Source organism: Triplophysa dalaica, chromosome 12, assembly GCF_015846415.1.
Source record: "Triplophysa dalaica isolate WHDGS20190420 chromosome 12, ASM1584641v1, whole genome shotgun sequence".
In the NCBI taxonomy this organism is placed as follows: domain Eukaryota; kingdom Metazoa; phylum Chordata; class Actinopteri; order Cypriniformes; family Nemacheilidae; genus Triplophysa; species Triplophysa dalaica.
In genome coordinates, this window is record NC_079553.1 from 15,357,276 (window position 1) to 15,375,845 (window position 18,570).

General features: G+C 38.3%; 1 protein-coding gene across 3 annotated transcripts; it reads left to right on the forward strand.

The window, feature by feature from the left end:
* Nucleotides 1-409: 409 nt before the first annotated feature.
* arnt (aryl hydrocarbon receptor nuclear translocator) lies at nt 410-17,529 on the forward strand. 3 transcript variants are annotated; one of them, XM_056762206.1, is made up of 21 exons: nt 410-733; nt 2,180-2,267; nt 2,457-2,495; nt 2,571-2,618; nt 4,259-4,472; nt 4,578-4,791; nt 4,868-4,970; nt 5,165-5,230; nt 5,311-5,396; nt 8,786-8,862; nt 9,220-9,354; nt 9,442-9,516; nt 9,670-9,821; nt 10,605-10,727; nt 10,982-11,063; nt 11,141-11,180; nt 11,410-11,509; nt 11,853-12,039; nt 15,340-15,520; nt 15,614-15,759; nt 15,985-17,529. In XM_056762206.1, exons 1-21 carry the CDS (start codon nt 715-717, stop codon nt 16,069-16,071), a joined length of 2,262 nt encoding a protein of 753 aa, XP_056618184.1. In that variant the 5' UTR covers nt 410-714; the 3' UTR covers nt 16,072-17,529. The 3 variants fall into 3 exon arrangements, with proteins under 3 accessions (XP_056618184.1, XP_056618185.1, XP_056618186.1); XM_056762207.1 differs by having other exon boundaries at nt 15,343-15,520; XM_056762208.1 differs by lacking the exon at nt 10,605-10,727 and having other exon boundaries at nt 411-733.
* Nucleotides 17,530-18,570: the final 1,041 nt, after the last annotated feature.

Here is an 18,570-nt window from a genome sequence, read left to right on the forward strand (position 1 = left end):
GTACAATAGATAATTGGATCATCTCTTTAACAACTCAAATCAAGATCCATATGGGACTTATGTTTTCAATTTGAGTTTTAACATGTTTGTGGTTGTTGGTGCGCAATTATTGATTTTTTTATTGAAGTCCTGAGTTTTGAGATCTTAGAGTGCGTGATGGGTTGTAATGTGATAGAAGCTCTGTTAAGTAGGTAGGGGCTAAACCGTTTAAGGCTTTGTAAGTAATTAAAATAATTTTAAAATCAATACGATACTTAATGGGTAGCCAGTGAATCCACGCCCGGTTTACACATATCCATACACGTTGTGTATCGCCATCTAGAGTTCGTTTTGTTTAAGTACAGACGGAATGGGCCTGAATGTAGAGTGGTAGGGCTATCTGACGCAAAGTCTTGCTTTGCTATGATGACGCGCTTATGCTGCTGACTGGAAGACTCTGGGCGCCATCTTGGCTGACGGGAAGCTTGTTAAACTACTAAAAAGTAACAGAAAGACACAAATTAAACATATGAAACCCGTCGATTCGGGCCGGCAAGGAAAATGACACTCGGTGTGAGTGTATGACATCTGGATTTAAGTACGTTTAAGAGATTTGAAGGGAATATAACCTTAGCAGCACTCTAAAGGAAACCAAATATTGGGTCGGGGAGGATTTTTCTGGGAAAGTTGTTTTGTTGACGTTAGCTCGCATGCTAACACTTTTACCTTTCGGATATGACATCTTCTGATCCAGGTAAGTTACAGTATATTAGACGCCTTAAAATCGACTAACATTAATTCGATTAAATCTGTGTACTGTAAACACAATTAACAGTTGATCTTGTTAGCTCTAGCTGCTGTTAGCACAGCTGTTCATATTTTGCATTTAAACCAAGTTAATATTAATAAAGCCAAATACTTACTGTATGGTTTGTTTGTTTGTCAAAGCTGAATGTGTGTTTATTTGTTAGTGTAGAGAGACGGACCTGCTGACACTTGTAGCAGCGTGTGCTTAAGCTGTCAGTCATAAAGGCCCAGATCAACACATTTGCATTTGATCAGACTCTACGTATGTTCAATAAATACAAAGATTCGGTTTCATTTTTGTCTTGTTAAGCTCCGAACTCCTTCCGTCTATTGAAACTGTTATTACATTTCTTTAAATGCATCTGTCTGTTTTAATACATGCAGCATTAGATGCTAAGTAACTGATCTCAATGTTAAGCTTCCGTCCTCTGTTGTCTAGTGGGTTATATTTGGCGCAAGAGTTTGGGTCTAAGGATGAGTCGCTTTATGGATTTGTAATCTGTATTTACGTTAAATTAGATGGATAGTTCAACCTAAAATTAAAATGCTGTCATGAAATAATCAGTCTAGTTGTTCCAAATCTGTAAAAATGTGGAAGAATGCTTGTTACCAAACAGTTCCTGTACCACTTTGACTACCATAGTAGGACATTTACAATTGTAGTCAAAAGTGCCCCAGAAATGTTTGCTACATGCTTTAAAATATCTTCTTTTGTGTTCTTAAAATCTGAAGCAGGTGTTTGGTTTAAAATATATAACCGCTACGTTTATCATGCTCCTTGGCCGATTTTGTTTTGCTTTGTTTATTTCTTTATTCATTTGTACCCTGAAGGGTTCATTTCTGTACTCATTCATAATTATACAGTCATTAACCGTGTTCTAAGAGTGCCTGATGTGCATTATTAAATCATTATACATCATTTTTTTAGAAAAGTTCTCCCGGAACTGTTTGCGGTGCTACTTTCTTTAAAATATCTCCTTTTGTGTTTAACAGAAGAAAAAAATATATAAAGTAATTTTTCCTACTTTGTTAGTTCTTGGGGTCCAAGAACTGTTTGGTTATAAGCGTTCTTCCAAATATCTTTCTCTGTATTCATCAAAACAAAGAAATGTATACAGATTTGGAACAACTCGAAGGGGAGTAAATGATGACGTAATTATAGGTGAAGTACGATACCTTTTAAGGTTTTAGTAACTCATTTAAAGTTTAAATTCACACAACTTAATACAGCCAAACATTGTCTGACTGTTCCTGCGCTGTGATTTACCTTTTGACAATTATACGATTATTTAGAGCGAAGTTTAGCATGAACCGAGCAGATTTTTATAAACAAGAAAAATACTCCTGAATAATGCTGATTGTTTCATATTATTGTGCGTGTGGTGTGTTTTAGATTTGTCTGAGGTCATGGCAACATCAGCTGGATCTCATTCTAACAGCGGTGCAGTCGTCCCGAAGGCCAATAACAAGCGACAAGCCACGTAAGTCTTGCTAATGTATAAAAACATCTCAAACAGCAACATTTTCCGTCCATTTTGCTTTGACATATTTGCTTCTCTGTTGAATAGATTGAGAAATGTTTAAACGTGGTTCTTGTAGTTCTGGAATATATTCAGTTACTGACTAATGTGAATTTCTTTGTTTTTGTTTATTCTTGGTCTTTCTTCCAGCTCTGACTATGAAGATGATGAGGGAGGCAAACTGTTCAGGTTAGTCATGCTCTGTGTCCTGAATTTAAAACCTAACATGTTTTTTGTCACATCACTGAGTCTGATTATTTTCAGGTGTGATGATGAAGGGAGTGGTGGAAATGACAAAGAGAGATTTGCCAGGTATGAAACAGAATGAGTCAGTGGAGCAGTGTGTGAGAGAAATTGATAGTGTTCTGTGGAAAATGAGATGTGGGTAAAATATGATTTGATGGAATTTTCACGAGTTCACAAGAATATTTTGAAGCAGAATTTTACTCATCCAATGAAACCTAGGTGAATAGTTCTGGGGTTTTAATAATAATTAAAGGGGAAGATTTCATTTTTTACACTATGGTGAGGGTGTAACTGAGCCCAATATTTTGTTGGCATGAGACTGAGACATCAGACTCGTATCTCCATTTTTTGTATGATTTTTATTTTTTAATAAATCATTACTATTGGTCTGTGGGCTTTGCAAGTATTTAACCAATATCAACAAAAACAATTCTGGTAAAATTGACGTTTTTGAGACTAGGTTTCAGTCAGACAGCGATGATATCACTTTTTATTAATACTTATTTGTAGTTGTCACGGTTATCACCTATCCATAGTTAATCCTACAGTTAAATGTTGGGTAACAGAGAATACAGCTAACACGACATATTTGAAATTGTAATGTTGTAATAAAAACATGCAGTAATAAGATTGAGCGCAAAATGTGTGACAGACAAATATTTAACTTAATACTCTTACATTTACATTTATGCGTTTGGCAGACGCTTTTATCCAAAGCGACTTACATTGCATCATCCTATACATTTATACATAGGTATTTGCAATCCCCTGGGATCGAACCCACACTGAGCTACAGGAAAGCTAAATACGTGTTTAAAAAAAAAGGTTTAATTGAATTAGAAATAGTTTTATGGCAATATAGTCAAAAAACTTTTTATAATATCTGTGTCTTAATTTTATAATTTATAATTTAGTCATTTGGCAGACACTTTTATCCAAAGCGACTTACAGTGCACTTGTTACAGGGACAATCCCCCTGAAGCAACATGGAGTAAAGTGTCCTGCTCAAGGACACACTGGTGGTGGCTGCTGGGATCGAACCAGCAACCTTTAATTTACCAGTTCAGTGGTTTAACCCACTAGACAACCATCTGTCATTAATTTCTACAGTTAGTCAAGTCATAATGTCTCATGCTAATATGTTGCGGCTGACCCGTTTATACAAAATGACGATTATAATTTTTAAAAATAAGATTAACATTTTAACTAACTAAAACCCGAGTCAGAATACATTTTTGTTGTAGTTGACATTATACCACAGATGCTCTCCAGGAACTGAATTGACTAACAGATGCGAAGGTCACACACTTCTCTAGCTCACTTCACTGTTACTTCCTGATGTTCACGCTTTAATTTCGTGCACTTCAAGTGTTTTCTCTTGAGCACTCCCTCTTTCGTCCCCTTCTGTGTCCCTTTCTTCTTTTCTCAGGCCGTTTGAAGAGGCTTTTTTCAGCTCTCATGAAATCTTTCATATGCATTTGTCATCAAAAGATGAGCTCATTTTGTCTCATTTAGGAGAAAATAGATGCAGGACTTATTTCTTTACTCATCCTTTTTTCTCTCTGTCCTCCCTGTCTTGATCTCTCTTGCTCCTTCCTGGTTTTTGCCGTCTTTCTACCTCCTTTGTTTGCCCACCTTACTTTCCCACGATTCCATGCGTATGTCCTCCCACCTCTCATCCTCCTCCTATGACCTCCTGACCCCAGGGAGAATCACAGCGAGATCGAGCGGAGGCGGAGAAATAAGATGACCGCTTATATCACGGAGCTTTCGGAAATGGTGCCCACCTGCAGCGCGTTGGCACGAAAGCCGGACAAGCTCACCATTCTGCGCATGGCTGTGTCTCACATGAAATCGTTCAGAGGGAGCAGCACCACCGGCACGGATGGAGTCTACAAACCGTCATTTCTCACAGACCAGGTTACACAAGGCCATTGATTCCTTAGTGCAGAGATAAACTAAAAAAGTCAGCATTTATTGGCCATTGTACTTTTACGATCACAGCCTAACTCTCTTTCACTGTAGGAGTTGAAGCATCTGATTTTGGAGGCTGCTGATGGTTTTCTGTTCGTCGTGTCATGCGAGACTGGCAAAGTTGTTTATGTATCAGACTCTGTTACACCGGTTCTGAACCAAGCGCAATCTGATTGGCTCGGATCCTCATTGTACGACCAGCTTCATCCAGATGACATGGAGAAGCTCAGAGAGCAGCTCTCTACCAGTGAGAATAACAATAGCGGTAAGGAACATCTCATTTGCTCTTTGAACCTTATTAGTGGGTTTATGTTGTAAACGGCCTCCTCGTGTCCCCCCAGGACGGATGTTGGATATGAAAACAGGGACAGTGAAGAAAGAAGCTGGTCAGTCATCTGTGAGGATGGGTATAGGTGCACGCCGCTCTTTCATCTGCAGGATGAGGTGAGAGACGAAGAATTGTTTTAGGGTCTTTGATGTTCAAATAAACGTTTAACACTGAATTTATTGCAACTAAGCAAAGGTTGCTAAATTCAGACTTTTTCGTGAATAGGCCTTTGTTTTTGAGCACATGCAGAACTCTGTAAGTGCTTGCACACAAGCTTACTAACAAAACATTATGTTTGCGCATTCTTCAGATGTGGGGTTTGTCCAGTAGAACCAGTGTCCATGAACAGACTCAACTACCTGAGAAACAGAAACAGGTAAAACCCCGCTCTGTCATACTCAGACTTTATCTACACCTGACTGACTGTTGACTGACAGCCAGTCTCTTCATCTGTAGGAATAGTTTGGGGCCTCACAAGGATGGTGAACCGCAATATGCGGTTGTGCACTGCACAGGCAACATAAAGTCCTGGCCTCTCGCAGGTAACCATATTCACACACACTGCAGCACAGGTATTTATTTAATCTGCTGTTTGTGCAGTGGATTTTACATATAAAAAAGTGGAAACATTTATTACCCGAATGTCTATATTGCTATTTATTAGGGCTATCAACTGATTTATCGCATCCAGAATAAAAGTTTGTGTTTACATAATATATTTTATGTCTGTGTCATAATATTTTTTTGTATTTATAAACACATTCCTGTACACATGCATGTATACATATATTTATTTATATTTACTAATAAAAGTATTATATATAAATGTTTATTCATTTTATTATTTAATATTTTAAATATATGCATGTATGTGTATGTGTTTATCTATACACAATAAAAATGCACAGTTCACAGACATATACAGTTGAAAGAAAAAGTATGTGAACCCTTTGGGCTTACTTGGATTTCTTCATAAATTGCTCATAAAATGTGTTCTGATCTTCATCTAAGTCACAACAATAGAGAAACACAGTCTGCTTAAACTAATACCGCACAAACATTATACGTTTTCATGTTTTTATTGAACACAACATGTAAACATTCATAGTGCAGGGTGGAAAAAAGTATGTGAAACCCTAGGCTAATGACTTCTCCAAGAGCTAATTGGAGCCTGGAGTCAGCCAACCTGGGGTCCAATCAATGTGATGAGGTTGGATGTGTTGATTAAAGCTGGCCTGTCCAATAAAAAACACACACCAGTTTTGAGTTTGCTGTTCTGAAGAAGCGTTGTCTGATGTGAACCATGCCTCGCACAAAAGAGCTCTCAGAAGACCTACGATCAAGAATTGTTGACTTACATAAAGCTGGAAAGGGCTACAAAAGTATATCTAAAAGCCTTGATGTCCATGTGTCCACGGTAAGACAGATTGTCTACAAATGGAGAAAGTTCAGCACTGTTGCTACACTCCCTAGGTGTGGTCGTCCTGTAAAGATGACTGCAAGAGCACAGCGCAGAATGCTCAATGAGGTGAAGAAGAATCCTAGAGTGTCAGCTAAACAATTACAGAAATCTCTGGCACATGCTAACATTTTTGTTGACAAATCTACAAAAAGGAAAACATTAAACAAGAATGGACTTCATGGGAGGACACCACGGAGGAAGCCACTGCTGTCCATAAAAAAAATTGCAGCACGTCTGAAGTTTGCAAAAGAGCACCTGGATGTTCCACAGCACTACTAGCAAAACATTCTGTGGACAGATGACACCAAAATTGAGTTGTTTGGAAAGAACACACAACGCTATGTGTGGAGAACAAAAGGCACAGCACACCAACATCAAAACCTCATCCCAACTGTGAAATATGGTGGAGGGGGCATCATGGTTTGGGGCTGCTTTGCTGCCTCAGGCCCTGGACGGATTACTGTCATCGATGGAAAAATGAATTCCAAAGTTTATCAAGACATTTTGCAGGAAAACTTAAGACCATCTGTCCGCCAACTGAAGCTTAACAGAGGATGGACGATGCAACTGGACAACGATCCAAAGCATAGAAGTAAATCAACAACAGAATGGCTTCAACAGAAGAAAATACGCCTTCTGGAGTGGTCCAGTCAGAGTCCTGACCTCAACCTGATTGAGATGCTGTGGCATGACCTCAAGAGAGCGATTCACACCAGTCATCCCAAGAATATTGCTGAACTGAAACACTTTTGTAAAGAGAAATGGTCAAAAATTTCTCCTGACCGTTGTGCAGGTCTGATCTGCAACTATAGGAAACGTTTGGTTGAGGTTATTGCTGCCAAAGGAGGGTCAACCAGTTATTAAACCCAAAGGTTCACATACTTTTTCCACCCTGCACTATGAATGTTTACATGTTGTGTTCAATAAAAACATGAAAACGTATAATGTTTGTGCGGTATTAGTTTAAGCAGACTGTGTTTCTCTATTGTTGTGACTTAGATGAAGATCAGAACACATTTTATGAGCAATTTATGAAGAAATCCAAGTAAGCCCAAAGGGTTCACATACTTTTTCTTTCAACTGTATCTGACACTGGACAACAAAACCAGTCTTATAATTAATATTTCTAGACCATCTGAAATCTAAATCAATACACTTTCCATTAATGTATGGTTTGTTAGGGTCAGACAATATTTAGCCGAGATACAACTATTTAAAACTCTGTAGTCTGAGGGTGCAAAGCAATCAAAATATTGAGAAAATTGCCTTTGAAGTTTTTAACTAGAAGTGCTGTAGCAGGCTGTTGCTTAGGTGCAGGTTTGTTTTAACGTTCTGCATGGGCTCACAGATGTAGTGACGTTGTGGAGAGTAGGTGAACCCAAAGCTGAAATTCTAAGGTTTACGTAGATGCCACACTTGAGTTGGTAATTCTCAAATGGAAGTCTCTAGGCATGTTTCCGGCCGTTTTTGTTCACGATTTTGCTGCATTCACTCACAAAAATAAAGTTTTTATATATTTACGGTAAGAAATGTACAAATATCTTCATGGAACATGATCTTTACTAAAAGTGATACTTCACCCAAAATTGAATATTTTGTCATTTGAATGCTTTCTATTCACGGCATATTTTCTTAAGTTTCAGTGGTTATTACATACTGCAGTAGTGATGACTTAATTGGTTATGTGGAAAAATATGTAAAATTTTATACAGGTGTGCAAATAGCTGTAACATATTGATGTCACCTATACTGACGTCCTTGTTTACTCACTTTAGAGTTGTTCCAAGTAAATTCATTTCTTTGCTCTGATGAACACAGAGGAAAATATTTGGAAGAATGATTACAACCAAACAGATCTCAACACCCATTGACTCAAAAGAAGACATTTTGAAGAATGTAGGACAGCAAACAGTTCTGGGGCCCTTTTGACTACCATTGTTTTTTCCCTACTATGGTAGTCAATGGGTGTTGAGATCTGTTTGGTTTTAAGCATTCATTCTAATATCTTTCTCTGTGTTCATCGGAACAAAGAAACGTATACACTCGAAGGTGAGTAAATGATGAAAGAATTTTCATTTTTGGGTGAGGAATCCTTTCAATATCCTAATGATTTTTAGCATAAAAGAAAAATATATAATTTTGACCCATACAAAGTTTTGTTGGCTTTTGCCACAAATATTCCTGTGCTACTTAAGGAATAAAGAATGAGTGTTTCAAAACCTTTATACAGGAGTGCAAAGCACAAAAATATTGTCACCTAGCCTGATGTCCTTGTTGTGGTCGGGTTATATCAACACAAATAACAGTCATGAGCGTCTTTTGTCCCTTTGAGGAATTTCGGATGTGTTTGCGAACAATACTGAGGAAGTGGCCTACCTTTACACCCGCTTCTATTGTCCATAGAGAAGCCGAGGTCCCCACTTGTCCAAATAAGTTTACAGCAACTAACTCTCTCTCTATTTCTCTCAGGAGTGACTCTTTCTGATGAGGAGGCTGATAATAGTCAGGGAAATCGTTACTGTCTAGTCGCCATTGGAAGACTGCAGGTACTTTTTCATATTTAACTCTGCTAAAAGAAGAAATCAACAATATTCTGTCATCTTTTATCACTGACCACTTTGATTTGGTAACATAAAACATGTCAATTTGGCAGAATGTCCATGCTGCTCTATTCCTTACAATAACATGAAATACACTTATTTATTTTCTTTTTCTGGCTGGCTTGTGACCTAAAATATAGAGCAGAAGTCATATGAGGCACTTTTCTTTTGCTTCTTTCGTACCTTTTTTGAAGATCAGCAAGAGCCGTACCCATACACTTCCATTATAAGAGCAGCTTGAACATTCTGTAAAGTCAGTTATTTAGGGCAGACATCTTAAATTCCTTTTGGGCCCTCATCCAGGTAACGTGTTGCCCAGGTGACAACAACATAAATAACATCAGCATACCAGTGGAATTCATTTCCCGCCACAACTGCCAGGGCATCTACACATTTGTAGATCACCGCTGTCTGGCGACTGTGGGTTTCCAGCCTCAGGTAGGCTTCAAAAGCCAGGAGCTCAGGATTTAGGGTAGCTAAAAAACTTCAGCTTTGCCAGTTTCTAACAATGTTCTGATGTGACAGGAATTACTGGGGAAGAGCATTCTGGACTTTGCACACTCAGAAGACCAGGGCTTACTGAGAGACAGTCTTCAACAGGTGTGTGTTTGTGATGCATGGTGAGGTCCTGTAGATATGTGAATATAAATGTCTCCTCCCACTGACACACAAGGTCCAGGCCTTTAAAATAAATTTCACAGCAGTGTCCTGAAGCTGAATGAATTTGTAACTGAACTTTGACCCTCGCTGTAGGTGGTAAAACTGCGAGGTCAGGTTCTATCTGTGATGTTTCGGTTCCGCTCTAAATCTTGCGAGTGGATCTGGATGAGAACGAGCTCTTTCACCTTCCAGAACCCTTTCTCGGAGGAGATTGAGTACATCATCTGCACCAACGCCAATGTGAAGTGAGTATTGCAATGCGTCACATGACCACAAAACTAGATGCACACGACATCGCTGCTCTCTATCCACAGCATATGATCTCTGATATGTACACAAATCGATTGATTTAAATATAGAATTTGCTCAAATTGTCATGGAATATTATTCACTGCTGTTTAATCTAGAATACCATTACGGTGTGTAATTTATGCTTTTACAATTATTGTTAATGGTATAGTTCATCCAAAGTACAAATTCTAACATTATTTCAATTTCTTATGGCTTATATTGACTGTTTTTTATTGTCTTTTTTTTGAGCTTGAATTTTTTTGGAGAATTTTGTTGTCTTCAAGAGCACCTGGGAAAATTGTACCTCAAAGTCAGGTGTTATGACATGTAACACTGTCCCAACTGATAATAACAAGTTGCGTAAATCAAACAAAACTATGGAGATTTTTCTGTGAACTTTGAATAGTTTATTTATGAATAAAAAAATTAATTAAATAAATTAATTTATCAATTAAAAAAACTATGCAGCCGATTACAAAAGTCATGGGAATCCTATTAATTTTGTAGTAAAAGATGGTTTTGTAAGCTGTTCCATACATTGATTGTTGAATCATGTTGAAAATTGTCACACCCCATATGACATCATTCTTGTTAAAATCAGAATGGTAATGTTTGTATGAACTATTCCTTATATTCATTAAAGCATGCGTGTTTGTACTTGAGAGTGAGTGTGGTAATTCACCTCCACTCCCAGTTTAACCTGACCACTCTCTCTCCACCAATCCCTTGCGTGACAGTCGAGCTCCAAATCAGGATTCGCTGTCCCCCCTCTCTTCCCCGGGGGTGGCGTTGCCCCCTTCACTGGGTCAAAGCAGTCCTAACTGCCCCTCTAACCCCAGTCCAGGTCAGATGACAGCCAGGTGAGAGCAGACCCGCACAGCGGTGCACTATAGGCCTCCGTTTCTCCCTCTCTCTTTCGGGTGACTCTATTTACGCTTTAGGTGGTAGCTTAACCAGCATGCTCTCTTCCCGTAGGTAACTGTGGTCTCTGTGGTAACTCGAGAATGCTGTAGGTCACCGAGTGATGGGTGTCATGGTTGATGGTGGTGGGAACTTTGCCGGTGATGATGTTCGGACACTTCTTAATATTTGTTTTATTCATTCTCTTTCATAGGCAATTGCAACAGCAGCAGGAAATAGAGGGAGGGATGAGTAGAGACGGAGTTTACGAGACAAACCAGGTGGCTCTTCCTCAGGTATATGCACATGAGCTCACAGATTTCCTCTTTTCATCCTGCATCCTTCTGGAAAAATTAATCTGTCTGTCTGTCAGGTTTCAGTGCAGTCTGTGGGTTTAGTGAGTGCTGATCACAGTAAGGCCTCTTTATACACGCTCACACTTGCATATGTGGTTTACGAGGACTCCCTATAGACATAATGATTTATTTACTGTACAAACTGTATATTTTATTCCCTTAACTTGAGCATAAGAGAAAACTTTAAATTACACACAGGTGTGTTCTCATAAACCATATAAACACACATACACATTGTGTGTACTGAAGGAAACAAATCAAAGTGATTAACTTGTCTCTCTGTCAGATTCAAAGGTTCTGACCTCTCCCAGTGTGTCCAGTGGACAGCAAGTTTATCCTCCAGCAGCGTCTTTCCCCAATGCTGCATGTCCCAATGAACCATTCAGGTAACCCCCCACACACTCACCTTATACTTCTCAGATACACAATCTAATCACCATACTCTCCACTGTAAATTGTGAACCAATGTTTGAATCAGTTTACACACATTCTTACACTCTTTTCTTTTTTTACCATTTCTGTTTTTGAATAGTGGTTGTTTCTTGGGCCACTATAAGTAAATTGTGCACCATATTAAAACAGAATGATTAGGAAGACTCGTTCAGGTTGACTATTTGTCTACAACTACAATATAATATCAAATGTTACATCCTGTTGTGTGGATCCAAACATTATAATGGCTAACTCTGCCCTCATCTCACTGACTCTGTGCCGTGTCTTTGATCTCAGGTCAGCTGGAATGGCTCAGCAGATGGTGCAGACCCCTCACTCAGCTGGTCAGATGCTTGTGCAGATGTCCCGCCAGAGCACACCCTCCGGGCCCAGCGCCAGCAACAACAGCCCCCTTCAGGCCCAGGCAGGAACCACAGCATCCCCTGGAGTCTGGGCTGCTGCAAGACCTGCCTTTAATACACAGGTATAGGAATTGTAAGTTTTTTGAAAGAGCGGCTTTATGAAGGTGGAAAGCTAATTTAACTAAGGATGTTACGGTTATCGGTTTAATGGTTTAGTGTTATAATAACATCCAACCGTTACTATTACCACATCATCTATTAATTACAATGTACATATACAATTCAAAGTTACGGCTTGAAAAACCCTGTTCAGCATCAAACAAAGTTATCAAGAGTATAAGGTAGATGCAAAATGACAGTGGGGTTTGTTCATTTATGTCAGGGAAGTAACTCGGGAGTATTGACATTTGGAAAAAAATTACGCGAGACACACCTATTTATTCACTTCTGCTCCTGTAAGTTTGTGAAGATAGTGCTTCACTAATTAGGACTTTTGCACGTAGAAAATTGCACGTTTGCAAACATACTGACACACGTGTACACTATATTTCTTTATGCAGACACATAATTTCTATTAATTTTTCATTAAATTAATGATGTGATATGATGAGTTTGAAACTCAGTTCAGCTTGTTTCCTGCTTTCTGCCGGGTCCTAAAGTACACCCAAATTTCTCACAACACACGCAGACAGATGATTTGCTGAATTGTTTTGTGTTAATATAAAAAAATCTGATTTCCTCACTTAAATTGGTGTTTAATCTGAACTAGGAAACTTTTACCTCATGCCCCCAACATTCCTTGACTAATATTATGTTAGATATTTGATGTAGGGATGGGTATTTATAGTAAAAATAATATTCGAATATCGATGAGAACTTTTCGAAAATTATTCGAAATTCGCACCCCTCCCCCCACATGGACGCATTTACAGAATTACACACACATAAACGGAGTGAGAAAGAGAACATTTACGCTTTAAATCCGTATGACGGCACACTGCTTTATGTATTATGGAATAGCCAATCTTACATCAAGCAATACATTAAAATAACTTGCTGAAACATTAATATATTAACAACCGAATGACGGCACTTATTAACAGTACGTCGATCAGAATCAACCGCTCATAATGCTAGGACATTTCCTTGTAAAATATGAGCATGCACATTTATACCAACTAAAAAACAGTGTGATTGATCAGGATAGTATATTAAAGCCATAAAAATTTTAGACCAGACTTAACACGCGTTAAAACATATTAACCGTTTGACGTCATTTATTAACAGTTCGGAGCGATTTCATGAATTAACAGCTCAAAAGGCTTCAGTTTCTATTGTCATGAAAAAGTTTCTCGAGTCTGGCAGTGATTTTTTTTCTAGACGGAACAGTAAACTCGGGCTGTACAAACTCCATACGATTTTTAAAACCCTCTCTTCCGACAAAGCCGATCGGAAGCATACTCTTAGCGATCATCTTGCTAGTTAGAGCCGTTATTTGCTTCGCCTGTCTGGCATCCAAATTGGTTGTTCTGACCATAAACTAGCAACTGATTGCTGAATTGCGGATGGATCTACTTGGTGCTTCGCCCTCAAATGATTGTGCATCGTAGTTGTTGATCCATGATAAGTCAGCTTTGCATTGCAGAGTTTGCACTGCACTTTATTCTCATTCATTTTATTAAAGGACTCCACACAGAATACATTTTTGACATCGTTTCAATTTATCGTTTCCGTTATGTCACGCGGGTCTACAGTGTGCGTAACTTCGTTACCAATTCTTGTGGGAAAGTGTTTTCCTCTACTGTCTCTTGGAGATTGAAAGCCTTTAGGTTTTAGGTGCGTCGTTATTGGCAGCGCCACCCTTTGGTTACATGAACGCGTTACACGTAAAAACACGGCAAGTTTTTAAAGATCGCACACACTATTTGAAATTCTAGAGTTAAATATACTATTAGAATATTCGAAATTCGTGACTCATCGCTAATTTGATGTATATCAAACAAAAGGACATTGAAAGGTAAACTCAATATAAAAAGTGGTTTACATCAGTACATTTAGTCATTTAGTAGACGCTTTTATCCAATGCGATTTACAGAGAGTTCAGGGAGCAATAAGCGTCATACAGGTGCAATATTAAAATAGGTGCTAATACATAGTTACTAGTTTCAGCAAAAGCTAGACCACTACCTGTTGAGAGAAAGAGTAGGGTTGGTGTTTTCTTCTTTTCTCATTTGTCTGTCAAGTACTCACAGAAGAGATGGGTTTTTAGTAGTTTTTTGTGAGAGATGTGATTGACTGGAATGAGTAAGGAAGAATGTTCCACCAGGAAGGAGTTGTGAAAGATAATGAGATGGAAAGTAGGAAAGCAGAACTTTTTTGACATTCCCAGAAAGTCATAACAAAACCGTGATAATATGGACAACCGTGATGATGTCACTATAACCGTGATCTGAAATTTTCACAGTTACATCTCCAAATTTAACAAAGTAATTTTCAGAGTACTTTTAACTTAGTAACGTAGTCAATTCAAATCAACTTTATTTATATAACGCATTTTACAATTTTCATTGTTACAAAGCAGCTGTACATGAAACGTATTTACTATAAGCAAAACTATAAAAGTGAAAACAAAACAGGTGAAAACACAGAAAACAGACACACACACTCCGATTCACACACAAAACACTCCACACATACACAATATCCACACGCATTAACACAAACAAACACGCACACACACACACACAGTGGTTATCACTGAGAAGCTAAGGTAAATGAGAGAAAAACACAGGTTTTATTACTATATGCAATATTAATTTTAAGTAAAACTTTACAATTCAAAAAAAATATATGTACCCATTAGTGGTGTTTGCTAAGATTGTAAGCATTACAGTTAAGTTTGCCCATGTTTATACCTTTAAAGGTCCTGTTTGTAGTTTTTATTAAGTATCTATTGACAGACATGTGTTCAGAGGTGTATTGAGACCTTGCATAAAGAAGCTTTATGTTTTATTACCTTACATGGAACTAAATGGACAAACATGCTCTACACATATCATAATTATGTTATCTCCTTCGACAAAGAGCTAAAACTTGGCGAGATCTTTGTCTGTGACAGCCACCGTAGGGCTTCGAAAGGGAGTGATGGAGAGAGCTGTTGGTTGCAATACGCAACCTCACCGGTAGATGGCACTAAATTCCATGCACTGGACCTTTTTAGAAATGTTTTACTCTTGACTCTTCAACAATTATCGTCAGATCATGTGGCAGTTTGAGAAGCGTGTTATTACTTTGCATCCATTTCATCATCTGGGCAGCATTTATATCTTAAAACTGCTCTGGATGAAGTAGTTCTGGTCTTTAAGATATAACTACAGGAAGCAAAAGATTTATTGATTTTCTCTGATTCTCTCTGTGTCTAGCAGGTAGCAGCCCAAGTTGGAAAGGGTCAGTCTCCACAGTTTAACATGGGAGGCTTCAGCTCCATCCCTACACCCTCTACGTCTTCTTCCTTTGGCCAGATGGGCGGACCTGCCGCTTCCATACCAAACACATCAAGTTACCCACAACTTAATCGTACCAATGCCCCGACCAATGGCTACTGTAAATATTTAACATTTACCAATAATATTTTTTTAATAGGAAGTGTTAGATGAAATGTTGCCATCTAACTTTCTGACTTTCACTTTTGTTAAGGTGACGTTAGTCAGATGGGAGCGCAGTTCAGCGCCAGGCCAACAGAGGGAGTGCCAGGGTGGCAGCAGTGGCAGAATCAACCACATGCTCAAGGCACTGCTGACACACATCCACAGTCTCAGAACAATCAGCCAGAGATGTTTCCAGTGAGTGGAGCGAAAGAAAGCATTTATTTTAATGCATTAAACAGATGCTTTTGAATCTGAGTTATATAGGACTATTCTAATACTTGTATGGTGCTGTTTTGTCATTTGTGAAGCTTATCAGCCACATTGCCTATTGCCTATTCAATTCTCTTAGGGACGATTTTGTGATTAACACTATTTTGAATTATAAGGTGAGTAAAAACAACTCTATCTTTACCTTCTCAGGATGTTCTTTCGATGTTGGACCAGTCTGGCAGCTTCGGCAGTGATGATTTCGGAGAGATGCCCATGTTTCCTCCATTCCCTGAGTGATTCCGCATCCTACGTTACATTCTTCTCTACATGTTGTTCAATCTTGCTCTCCGTTTCCTTCTGTTTTAACCAAATAGAGGCAAGGTTGGTCAGGATAGAGAAGTATAGAGGGGCACCTGTTGCAAGCCATAATGAGGACACAAGAGAGAGGCAGCGCAGCGCACAAACAGGTGTTGACAACCCTTGTGTTTTGTCAAGCAGTGTAAATTGAAATCACGCACAATTGCACACGTTAAGCACGAACAGTCCCACACTGTGTCTTTGCCGCACATGAATCTTTGTTTTTGAGTTGGAAATGAGGGTTGACCCCCCCACACACAGACACACAAAGAGAGTATTGTCTGTTTATTACTGTGTATGTATACTGATTGCACTGCCGTGTTTCTGATGTCACATGTTAATCTTAATGAAATCCACAAGAGGGTTTGATTTAGCCATGGCTGCCTCTGAAAGAAGCTCTGAATGTGATAAAGTTCAAGAGCTTAAGATGTACTGGTGCCCAGCACTGTTTTCTGTGCAGTTTGAACCCGTGGCTTGTTTTCTTTCAGTAAGGGTTGTTCAGAATTTAGAAATTAAGAATCGGCTACCTTTGAAATAAAGGATTAGTTTTACTATTCGATCTTGGTGCAGTATATGGGTATGTAACCTGCTGCAGTTGTTCTGGACTTTAGTTAAAAACTGATATTACAGACTGTGGATTGTTCTTATCTTTTTCTCTGGTCAGTTAAATCATAATGTGGGGCTTTAATTTGTAAAGTTTATGTAAACTTCAATGGACAGCCGGGTGCCTGAAATATATTTTTCTTCCTCCACACGTTTATGCGGATGATGTCATGAGCTCTTACTCAGGCATGTTTTTGTATAAAACCTTTTAAACGATGGAAACCAAGCAATAATTAGCAGGCAGGATTTGTGTAAGGATAAAGCCATCGTTATTGGTATTCCTAGTATTGTTATGATCGCTTTAATATTGAAAATGGAAAAGAAACCTTTAAAGAATAATCATTGACAGTGTTTTGATTTTAAACTCAGACTGTCCAGATTAGTCATTATTTTAAATTAGCCTTGTATAGAGAATATTAAATAATTTTTCACAGTACTCCTCCAGATGAATATTGCCAGATTTATAATTGAATCGCTTATTTTAGCAACAATTCAATGTTTTGTTTGTTAAATTGTTGGTATTGAATGTTTGAGTGTCCTCTTTCTTTAATACTAATTCATGTCTATTAAAATAGACTGTGTGTCAATATTCACTTTCTTGCAGATATGAAATGGCCAATGGTGCTGTGTTTTTGTTGTTGTTTTTTCCATCTTGTTCCTTAACCAGATTTTTAAGAAAAGTCGAACTGCAGTTTAACTAGTAAGCATAGATTATATATAAGCATATGTATATGAAATGTTAACTGAAAAAGAGAAGTGTTTGGGCTTTTGTATTAAATTGTTATATTGTCAAAACTGGTTTCTGTTTTGCCCTTATTTTAAAACAGTTTTTGGTTTCATTAAGACAGTCTTTGCCGGTTGATCAAAATGTTCAACCTCTTTTGTTGGCATGCTTGGTGTGTGTTCAAAAAATGCCATGTTAGGTTCGATTAAAACGAACTCTGGTGTGTTTGCTCTGTTAGTGCGGATTATTTGTAAGTGTGTACGCTGCCTCCCAAACCAGCGTTTAGGATTAGGTGTGGGGTTAAAATGAGCTAATCCCCCATCAAATTCAACTAGGAAAATCGTAATCTGGCGGGGAGTCCAAATTTCGCACAACACCGGCTGGGAAGAAAATTACTCGCGCAGCCATACACTGGGGATATATAACCCAGGCCAGCAAACAGCATTGTTTTGAATATCAAGTAAGTGACGTTTTCAAATATAAATCATAAAAGCTGTCCAATCACGTTGCGACTTTACGCGTAAACTGTTAGGTTCAATATTTTTAGGTTCTCTGTTAAAATGCCAGTCTGAACGCTAAGCGAACCAGAACTAATTTTTTTTTTTTTTGGACCGGACCAAAAGAACGGAACTAGAAATATGGTGTTGGCTAACCTAACTAATTTATTGAACGAACACAACTTATTTTTTTATTGAAAGTTGATACCTCCTTTAAAATATTTGTTACTTTTAAAAGAAGACTAAGAAAGGCCTATGAATTAATTTAACAACATCACAGAAGTAAATATACCTTGTGCAACAGGTAAACACGCCCATGCTGATGTTGAACACAACAGTGCAATTTTGATAAATTATTTTATTACTGTATTATTCACACACAAAATCCTCTCACATTTGTTCAGGATTCTAGTTTGTGACACGTCTGGGTATCACTGCACAGGAGCTGAAAACATCAGAATATCAGGTGATGTTGACCCTGAACCAGTCAAATGTCAGAGCCGTCAACTGGATTAATCCACGTTAAGAAGGAAAAGTTTCATCAAATGCATTTAAGATACTTAAAGGGACAGTTTCGTTTTTCATGAGTATAAGAGACATTTTCTGTCACATTTA